Raw genomic sequence first — 10,792 nt, 5'->3', positions numbered from 1 at the left:
CTGCATGCACGTGGTTGAAGCCCTGTGCTTCTGGGATGTGAATCAATCCTTAAGCTTCCCAATCTCAGTTACTCTTCCTTTGAAGAACTTATAATCACTGAACAATGCTGACCACTGAACACCAGTCTATGCAAAAGCTAAGGCTCGGGGCTTGTCCAGCAGGATTATATCTTATTACCTGACATGATGATGGATAGGGAACAAGTCACATTAGGCAGGGCCATGATATTAACTAGGACATGAGAGAACCATATCCGGGGGTAGATTCTGTGGGGGATGTGTGGTACAAACTCTGTGGAAATTCTAGCCCCACTGGTTATCTCAAGAGTTGGGGTGGTGATGGATTAAGCTAGGTGTGACCAAGGAGCCTGCCATCACTCACAGGTAAAGGAACCCCCAATAGTCTGGACTGATCAAGGCAGCATCACCCAATACTGCATCCTGAATAGGGTGTGGGGTGGGCCGGGCTGCAACGTTCACCAGCTCATACAAGGCCAAATGGAAGGCCAGACTGCGCCGGGCAAAGGCCTAAACCCAATGGCATGTATGAGAGCTGGGTCTGGGAGTGGATTAAGTGGAGGAACTTAGGAAACTCCCCTGGCGAGTCATAGCTCCCGCTGGTGAACATGTGGTCTAGACCTGGGGGTTGGACAAGCTGAGCAAAGTAGCTCCAACAGCTGGGTAATCTGTAAATTGGTAATGAAATGGGATAGACTGGGCAGGACTGAGCAAACCTTAGTCCACAAGCAAAACTAGAAACCAGGATGGAGCATAGGTCATGCCAAGTTAGGCTCTTGCACCTACTGATCTGTGTGAGCCAGGAACGCTAAGCCACAGTGTCTAAGGCAGAGGTCAGTGCAGGAGGACATTGTGAGCCTGGAAGGTCAGCGAGCACAGGTTTGCAGTTCATTGGACAGTATTTGCATGACAACAACCAAATGGCTACCTTTGGTATAAACATCATGTAAATGAGAACACCTGGTGTAATATACAAAACAAAAGGAATTCCAATCAAGAGAGAGAAACAGTAAGGACAGAAGAATAGAACAAGTCAATCAACCACCTCAGCTATATGTTGGCAGCAAAATACTGGGCAGACGGAGACTCTATGATGGAGTATGTCAATCAGTGAATTCTCCAATGACCTCATCGTGCCTGGAGTGGCGAGATTGGCAGCAATTCATGGCTGGTAAACTATCAAAACCACTTGGGCAAGAATCTCAGAGCATTCCCCACATCAGGGACCTGGGGTGGATGGGAGACTGGGTGGGGCTTCTTCCTCAATATCCCCCTTTACCTCAGATACATGAAGGAAACAATGTGGAAATGATGGTCTTGCCCACTTTCCTATAGCTCTTGAACCTTTTTTACCCTGATTAACTGTATAAGGATTGCCAAAAATATAATTTAAAAAATTAAAAAAAAAAACAAGCATGAAGGAGAGTGCACAATCAGTTCCAAATGTGGGTTATATTTTACTTAAAATAGATCAAGATATTAAGACCTTCCGAAAGGCAGGTGCAGTCATTCGATGCTCAACCACAAAGCCTGCATAACGATCTAGATTTCAGTCGAAACCCAACTTTATTGAGCTGAAAGATCACTAGACAGAAAGCAATGAGCAAATAATAAAGGTAAAGAACTGAATGAAACATCAGAAAGTAAGTGTACAACTGATTTTTTAAAAAGACATCACCTAGGTTAAAGCTTCCGAACTCTCTGGGTGACAGAAAATATTTTGGGTGTGTTAAGTTCTTCTAATACGACCTTGTTGCAGGAAGTTTGTTTTGAAACCTGCAGAAACCCATGTGGCTGGAAGCCCAGGTCGGGAGGAGCTGCTGGGGCTGCCCCTGCTCAGGGCGTCCTGCCGAGGAGGCAGCAGCCCGCCAGCCTGGCTTAGATCTCAGCTCTTCTTCAGTAACTGTGTCCTTGGTGCATCCAATGAGACCATGTATCCTATCACTCACAGAGAACTAGAGCTCTTAGAACAGGGGCAAAGTTTAAGTCTCCCATCAACATTACCCATTAATACACAACAACAACAAAGACTTGGATATGAGAGAGAGCACCTGTGTGTATGTGTGGGTGTGTACCTGCATATATTTAGAACAAGATAACTTGTTCACCATTTTTGGAGACAAATACATCTTTTTTTTCTTTCTTTTTTTTCTTTCATTAATTTATTTTAATAATCTTAGTTGATTAGGGTACAAAGGGTTAAGGGCTACAGGGTGAAAGTGGGTAATATCATTGTTTCCACACTAATACAATCATTTTTCCCTGTATCTGGGGTTATGGGGAGTAGTAAAGGGAAAAGCCCCACCAAACTTCCCACCCATCCCCGATCCCCAACATAAGGCGCGCTCCAAGCAGTTTTGATAGTTCATCAGTGCTGGATTGCTGCCAATCTCACCGTCCCAACCGCAATGAAACCTATTCAGAGTCCACTGGCTGACAGTCTCTTGATGGTAGGGGTTCCAAGATCAGCAGTTCAGTTGGAGAGATATCCAAAGAAACTTCATCTGAGTTGATCCCAGATCTGATTCTTGCGTGAGTTTGCTAGTACAGACTCCAACACCGTCCGTCACACCAATCAGCTTATGCATATGCTGGTCGTTGCGATTGCTGGGTCCGTTCAGTTTGCAGCCCCGTCTTCCTCGTAAACCAATGGGTGTTGTAGTCCAGCTCTATTCTACCCACTTCATACTCGGTCTTCATGCAAACCAGTTAGAGCTGCAGCCTAGTTGGGGCGTCTTTTTTTTTTTTTTCTATAGTTACCTTCTAACTTGAAAACCATTTAAAAGAAAGATCTGACACATCATACATTCCTTGTAGTAGGTGCAATTCTTGCTTTTTCTTTGTTCAGAGAGAATATGAGAAAGCTTTTCGGGGATAAAACACAAATCAGAAGGATTCTGTAAAAAGACAAAACTGCCCTAGTGGGGATTAACAGCATTTTAAATGATACATGATAGAATCTAAAACATTGTTTAAACTAGAAAATCCTACACTTGCAAGTACAACAGTCTCCACAAGGGGGAGAGAAAGTGTGCAGAAGCGCGTAGCATTACTGTCACAGGGTGAGTGTGCCCAGCAAGGCAGGTTAGAAGCAGCAAGGCAGCAAGTCCCAAGCTAGTGGCCCGGTTAGAGTTTAGACGTCAAAGCAGGGCAGAGTAAGAAACTCACTGCCAAGTCAGCACTGAGGACTCCTGTCCTGCCAAAGGCTCAGGGAGTGGCTCTCTCCCTGCTGGGTTACCAGCAGCTTGAATCAGGCTGAACAGGTAATAGGCACCAAATGTATACCAGGCTTTGTCATTCTGGATCATCTTACTCCATTATTATCAAACTCCCCTCTCTTCCACACCTCCAATCTCTGCTCCTGGCCACTTTCCTTGCAAGGGAGGAAGAGAAAGTGGATCTTCAACTTCTCAAAGCCACTTTTTGTTTTTTTGCTTGTTTTCTGGTTACACTAGGATTCCACTTCCACTGGCAGAGATTGAGAAAAGCTGATGGAGCACCCCAGAGCTGGCAGCAAGAACAGTACCAAAGGAGAGTTAACACCCAAATGAAGAACACATGTGATTGGAGTCCCCCAATGCCAACAATCGTACAAGGAAGACATAACCTTGCTGCAGTCAGCTCACACCGCTCAGTGGGACTTGTGTCTTCCTTAAAAAATTACCCACCAGAAATGACAGAGCAGCAGTGTCTTATCCTGGCATGAACCACTTGTTGAGATGAAAGATGTCAGATGCTTCTACAGAATGATCATATCAGCACTAACTCAATCTCTGAGAATGTTGCCTTTTGGAAACTCGGGTCTAAGCCGTCCTTCCATCAGGTGAGGTAATTCCTTTTGCTTTCAGCTCCTCCTTGACACGCTTCAGGTAATGAGGATCGGGGTAGCCATACCTGCAGAAGGAAAGTGTGCTTTAGTTGTATCATGAACAGGTCTTTAGCATCTGCCCAGCAGGTCCATGCTGCAAACATTCAGTTACATCCTGAAGGTGGGCGTCTATGTGTGTCACTCCTGGTATACAGATATGGGCCATTCAGTGGTTCAATGAGCCTAATCAGCTGACCAGCATCTGCCTCTTAGCTGGCCTCTTCCTTTTCTTCAGTTTAACTATTTGTGGGAGAGGGGTGTTTGTAATCACTTGCTAGTAAAACATTCAAAATTAGGAATCTGAAAAGGCCTTACGCTTATTTCAGTTTTGATAAGGATCTGAAATATCCTAAGACTCTCTCTACGAGTGTCATTGACCAACTGGGTCACATTCTCTGTGGATTAATGGGGAAAAGAGGATAAAGAAAGGTGACCTTGAGAGAAAGCAAAGCAAAAAGCATTTGTAGCCTCCATGCTTCAGACATGAAGCCCCAAATTACATCATCTCAAACACCATTCACACTGGATTCTGAAACTCTCTGCCCTTTGATTCGAAATTTGAGAGCAGCAGACTATTCAATGGCTGGCAGGTAGAACGGTAGGGTACCAATCTTGCTGTCTTTGAGATGATCAACTCAGATTAGCATTTCTCAGAATAGTCTATGGTACCCAACACACTCTCTGTAAGATCTCCTTGTAGCCATATCCTCAAATTGCTGCATTTCACAACTTGTAAACCCTGTTTAGCAACCATTGCATACAAACAGGCTCTTACTTTTCTGGTCCTCCTGTCTGGGATGTTTTGTGGTGAATGTCATTCCAGGTAATGACATCTGATTTGCCTGATACCCGGGAGAAGCCCACTGTGAAAATCAGCTTTTGTTTGAAGGCCACTTGGAGCAGCTCCAACACCTCTCTTCCCTCCTTATTATTAGGTAGGTAGGCAACTCGCTGTGTTCCAGGATACGGCTTTCCTGGGTTTGGGTGCTCTACCTGTTTGAAGACAAGAAAATGTTAGACAAAAACACTCCCTTTTCTAAATTTTACTATATGTACAAATGTTTTAATTTGTAAGCAGAACAAATCAGAAGGAAGAAAAATGTTTGCTTTGCTCGTATTCCCAAATTTTACACTTTGTTTCTTTCTCACATGTATGCTGGAATATATTTCTTCCTGCCTCTCCAGCCCTCTCCACCATCCTAACATTTCTCTGCATTAAGAAATAGCGTGGCAGGGTTTGGGTCAGTGGCTAAAATTCCAATGATATCAGGCCTCGCCTATGAGCAGGCCCGGGCTCAAGTTCTGGTTCTATTTCCAGTCGCAGCTTCCTGTCCCCATGGGAGGAAGCAGGTGATGGCACAACACACTGGATCCCTGACCCCCAAGGGGAGGTGTGCATTGCACTCTGCCCTCCTGGCCTCAGTCTGGCCCAGCCCTGGCTGTTGAAGGCACTTGGGAATAACCAGTCAATTAAAGATTTCTCTCTCTGTATTGTTTTACCTTTCATACGAATACTAAATCATTGAAACATAGAAAAGCAGATAGACACAAACAGCATCTAAAGTGATGAGCAATCACTGCAACTTTGATCACTATCGTATTCTCTGATGTTTGACTGGGATAACTCCTTGGGAAATCCATGGTCAACTAGATGGAGGACAATTTCTTCTGTCCTGGAGATGCTAGCACAGTGCAGAGCAACGCTGGCTGTCAGAGACACTTACTGTTTGTATGCCTGCTTTGAAGTAGTAGGTAATCACAATGGTGCCACAGGAATAACCCGGAAGTGAGGAATCTGCTACAGAGTGGGTCATGGTTCCTTCTGGTTGATTCCCTTTCTGGATCCCGTAGGAAGTCTGACACACGGGACAGACCGGCCTACTGGCCATGGCTTGGCTGATACATGGGACGCAGAATGCATGCTTGCACTTGGACAGCACGTGTTTGTCTCTGATGGGCTCCAAGCAGATGACACAGAGGTCCTTTTCCTTCTTGTCCATTCCTGAGGCCTCAGAACTCCCAGCGTCCCTTAGTGGAGGGGACGTTGCGTCCGAGGGATGACTACGAATTCCCATGTGTGTTTTGTGATCCTCATGCACTTTCTCACTGGCCATTGGAGACACTCCTAATCTCTGCAAGACATACTGCTTTGCTGCAGCAAGGTTAACTGGCAACCCAGTCAAAGTGATCAACCCTTGATTTAGCACAACATGCACATGTGGATGCTTTCTCTTGAAGTCATCAGTGAACTCTGTGCCCAATAAGGGCTTCTTGTCTTTGTCCAAAGGTGTCAGGGAAAGAACTTCTGTCATCAGCTGGCTTGAGGCACGCTGCAAGGCATCAATGAAACTTTCATTTGCATGCGCAGAGAGATCCACATCCTTATCCTTAGGCTTAAAGAGAAAGCGGATTTTCTGATCTTTCCACGACATCCTCAAGGTAGTATGGTACTTTCTCTCTATCTCTGAACAATCATGGAGTAATTCATTCTTTAAAAGCTGATAGCAATTAATGTCTACCTCAATTCCATCTGCCATGCCACTGGAAGTCAATATTTTCACAGATGTCTTGACATTTCTGTCACTGATCTTTTGTTTGGCTTCTGCAATGTCTCCCTGGGTCCCAAGGAGAGTTAAGTGTCTTCCATCCTCTTTTATAAGGAGTTTTGTAAACTGACTACTCAATTTCTGTTTCATTTTATTTGCCTGTGTGTTGTCAGCTAAAGAGATATGCTCTTGGGTCAGAGATTCTGTGATCTTCTGGAATTCACTGGCATAGAACTCACGAGCCCCTTCCAAGTCACCTGATGGACTGGCAACAAAGTCTAAATAGACCTTATTTGGAGAACTTGGTACAGTTCTGATGTCTACACCAAATGTTTTCTTTATCCAGTCTATTTTATGGGGACAGACATAATTGAAGTATTCAAAGAAAGGCAAGGGGATTTCGTAATGGTTGTGTCTTTCTCCAGACCTGGTGTGTAGTTTGGAAGCAGCCAGATGGCTGCCACAGTCCTGCTCCTCATGGGACTTCCTCTTCGTTGTTGGAGGAGATGGCTTGCTTTGCAGCAACTGCTCACTCAAGAAGTGATGTATCTTTTCTATCTCTTGGAAGTCACCGCACACTTTCACAATTCCTTCTGGACCCTGCATTATTTTGACATTGGGGAATAGCGTAGCTATGCGTGCTCTCTGCTCTTTGGAGAAGAGGTTACAGTTCAGATCAGCCATCACATCAAGAAAGATCTGAAATGGTAGAAGGAACAGTCCTAGCTGTTACCATCTTCTCCCTGGCCTGTGGCAACTCCCTCCCCACTGGACTCTGTCCTTCCACTCAAGCCCCTTTCCTAAGGGTGGTTTTCCACACATGGCTCACAGGGACCCTTTACAACTGCACAAATCAGATCACACAGCCCTGGCTCCAAACCATCCAGAGTCACCTCTGCACAGGAGGCATTTCTGACTTTTGGTCAGGAGCAGAGCCTCCTCCACGTTCCTCTTCCCTGTGACTCCTAGGCAAAACGCCATCTTCCTCTGAGCACCTGTCACTCTCGCATTGTCTTTCTGTAGAGCTTCCTATCCCCTATGTTACCCACATGACACCAGGGAGTCTGCACTTTGAGCCCACCCTCTGTGTCCCAGTGCCTAATTAGTGCCCACCATGTAGCAAGTCCCCATGCACAGGTGGCTGTCTTGGCATTGTGATGAAGACAAGTGGCAAGAGCATGGCCAGCCATGTCTTTGCTACTCACGTTTGACACATGGGCACCTCTGGTACTGTGCGCAGGATCTTCCTGTGGATGCTTCTCTGCCAGCCATGCTTCGTCCTGCGACTCTGTCAATGGAGAATTTGAGGCCCCTCTGCCTCCTTCTCCTGGGGTCTTACTGGCTTCCAGGAAAATCGTCACAGTTTTGTTGTCAACCGTAATCTGGTGCTCCCTTTTGGCTAATGCTCCCTCCTTAGCTTCAGTGGGGACAGTAAACACACACAAACAGGTGAGATTTAACACGGTCACACATGGGAAGTCACAATGGGCTCATTTCAGGGCCACTCTGAGACCCTAAAATCCATAATGCACACGCCTTGTATAAAATGGTGCAGGATTTGAATACTGTTCACTACACAACCTGTGGTATACTTTATACCACTTAAAAAGTAGGATCACAGGGTCCGGCGCCATGCCTAGCAGCTAAAGTCCTCGCCTTGAACACGCCAGGATCCCATATGGGTGCCGGTTCTAATCCTGGCAGCTCCACTTTCCATCCAGCTCCCTGCTTGTGGTCTGGGAAAGCAGCTGAGGTTGGCCTAATGCTTTGGGTTCCTGTACCTGTGTGGGAGACCTGGAGGTGGTTCCTGGTTCCTGGCTCCAGATCGGCACAGCACTGGTCGTTGCACTCACTTGTGCTGTGAATCATTGGACGGAAGATCTTCCTCTCTATCTCTCCTCCTCTCTGTATATCTGACTTTGTAATAAAAGTAAATAAATCTTTTTTTAAAAAAAGCTATTAAAAAAAAAGAAAGTAGGATCACAGTGTGTACGCTATGTAAATAGCTCTAATGTGGGATTGTTTCATGAATAAAGGCAAGAAAAATGTCTACACATTGTAGAAGGAGATTGTGACCCTAGAAGTTCAATGAACACATGATTACAATTGTTGGATAACATTTGTATGAGAACAACTGGATGAATACAATTTGTGTAACTGATTGAATATCATTTGTATGGGAACAACTGAGTGGGTACCATTCGTATAACTAAATGGATATTATTTACAAGAGCAACTTAGCGGATAGAATGTGAATGAGAAAACTTGATGGAATATATGAAACAAAAGAGTTCCTAACAAGGGTATAGAAACAATTGACAGGTTCTGTAGATCAGCTCCATACCTCCTCTCTTATCCTATGTGACCCCAATCCATAAAATTCTGATGCCATTAATAAACTTCAGCTATTGATATCAGCTGGAGGTTCCATGCATGTCATTAGCATGTTAACCTTAAGCTCTGTGCACCAAGCCATCGCTGCAGGACAGCGAACATACACATGTTCAGCACAGAACCAACTTTTTTCCTTGGATGTTTCCCAGGAATAGAAGCCACAGGTGCAGAATGCAGAGATGTGCAGGGCCTGACAGTGATGCTCTCATTCTTCTTCACTCCCCACTCAGTCCCTTCTCCTTAAGCTGCTTCCAGCATCCAGAAATGGGCTGGCCAGGGGGTGTTAGGGACGCGGGAAGTGAACAGAAACTGAAAGTCTTTTAAAAAAGGCTTTGAGTTCTTTAAAAAAAAAAAACTTATAAAAAAACAGGATGCATTTGATGTCTATAAAGGCAGAATGGTAGAATTAGAGAGAGAGAGAGGCCCTCCATCCACTGGCTCATCCCTCAAATGGCTGCAAAGGCTGGGCCAGTGCCAGGCTGAGGCCTGGGTTCGAAGCTTGCTCCAGATGTGTGTGTGTGTGTGTGTGTGTGTGTGTGTGTGTGTGTGTGTTGGGGGGGAAGCACTTGTGTCATGCTCCACTGCTTTTCCAAGTGCATTAGCAGGGAAGTGGATCAGAAGTGGAGCAGCCTGGATTCAGACAGGAGCCCACACGGAATGCCAACATTGTACACCGTGGCTTACCCAACAATGCCACACTGCTGGGCTCCAAAAATGAACACTTAATGTATATCAACCTTGCCTTAACGTCATATTTCTAAGACTATCTGTATTTTGATGATGTGGAACAACACCTATCACACATTTAAGTGGAAAAAAAATAACCTCAGAATCCAAATCAGGGGTTCAGAATTGTGTAAATGCAGATGTTTGCTGATACAGAACAAACTTGGAGGAAGGCAGCATTGTGGTTTGGCAGGTAAAGCCACTGCCTGCAATGTGGCACCCCATATGAGCACTGGTGGGTGTCCTGGCGGCTCCACCTCCACACAGCTCCCAGCCAACATGCCTAGGAAAGGGTGGAGGACGGTCCAAGTGCTTGGACCTGTGCATGAAGGTTTGAGACCAGGTGGAGTCTCCTGACTCTGGACTTTGGCCAGCCCCAAGCCCTGCCCTTGCAGCCTTCTGTCAGGAACCAGAGGATGAAAGGTCTTCTCTGTATCTCTGACATTCAATTAAATAAACAGATCTTTCAAAAACAAACAAACAAACCTAAAAATCTCGTTGGAAATATCCTGAAATGCTCATTCTGTTTCTCTTTGATGGTTTTCCTCCTTCTCTGTCTTTCCTGCAGTGAACAACACTGCTTTTGCAACAGTTAAAAATCAGAGGAAGGGCAGTGTATTCAACAGGTGTCTAATGGCAGGAAAAGATAAGAAAACTCAAAAAGCTCATGGGAAAATATGTATTATGAAAACCAAACAGATGCAAGAAACCCGAATTGGGGTTTAGAAGTAATTGAAACTTCTCTTTTAAGTTTATTTTTCCACTTGCATGAGTCAGTTGGGAAGAGCAGGGACAAAAGCATCAAATGCTGTCAGGACTCCAGCGGCAGGAGCCCGGGTCCTGAGCTCACAACCTGCACCGTAGAACAACTTACCCTGAATCTGCCCTGAAGCCCGCTGAGCTGGGTGCCTGCACCCCTCCCTGCGCGCCTGGCAAGAGCTGTGAGGGCCCAGGCAGGCCTGCACCTGTTACCCACCACTCACCTGCCCTTTCTAAGAAATTCACTTGGAAAGTGTCCGGGACCTCCAGGCCAACTGCTCGAACGGTGCACTCCCCGCCGCCAGACTGTCGACTCTGGAAGTAGAGTTCCAACTTCATGCGCATGTGCGGCAGGAGTTCGGATACCCGCACGAGGAGCGGGGAAGGCGGGCTGAGGCGGGAGGCCATGGCGGTGGGCGCGTGGCCGGTGCGCGGGGCTCGGGACCGAGTCTGAGCAGCAGGAGACTAGAGCGCGTTCCGT

General features: G+C 45.9%; 1 protein-coding gene across 1 annotated transcript; it reads right to left on the bottom strand.

Annotated features, from left to right (window-relative positions):
• Positions 1–2,945: 2,945 nt before the first annotated feature.
• Positions 2,946–10,778, bottom strand: DTX3L (deltex E3 ubiquitin ligase 3L). The gene is made up of 5 exons (XM_041002846.1): positions 10,536–10,778; positions 7,638–7,849; positions 5,611–7,131; positions 4,662–4,879; positions 2,946–3,912 (listed from the first exon to the last, which is right to left on the bottom strand). The coding sequence occupies exons 1-5, from the start codon at positions 10,717–10,719 to the stop codon at positions 3,822–3,824; spliced, it is 2,226 nt and encodes a 741-aa protein (XP_040858780.1). The 5' UTR covers positions 10,720–10,778; the 3' UTR covers positions 2,946–3,821.
• Between the last annotated feature and the right edge of the window lie 14 nt (positions 10,779–10,792).

The sequence above is a fragment of the Ochotona curzoniae genome, unplaced genomic scaffold (genome assembly GCF_017591425.1).
Source record: "Ochotona curzoniae isolate NIBS_2020 unplaced genomic scaffold, NIBS_Ocur_1.0 scaffold_2587, whole genome shotgun sequence".
Lineage (NCBI taxonomy): Eukaryota > Metazoa > Chordata > Mammalia > Lagomorpha > Ochotonidae > Ochotona > Ochotona curzoniae.
This window is presented reverse-complemented; position numbering and strand designations above follow the sequence as displayed.

Excerpts from the sequence above, each read along its gene's own strand:
- DTX3L (XM_041002846.1), bottom strand. The coding sequence starts at position 10,719 with ATGGCCTCCCGCCTCAGCCCGCCTTCCCCGCTCCTCGTGCGGGTATCC. Across the intron at positions 7,850-10,535 it reads GAATTTCTTAGAAAGGGCAG|CTAAGGAGGGAGCATTAGCC; the intron begins GTGAGTGGTGGG and ends TCCCCACTGAAG. Across the intron at positions 3,913-4,661 it reads CAGACAGGAGGACCAGAAAA|GTATGGCTACCCCGATCCTC; the intron begins GTAAGAGCCTGT and ends TTCCTTCTGCAG.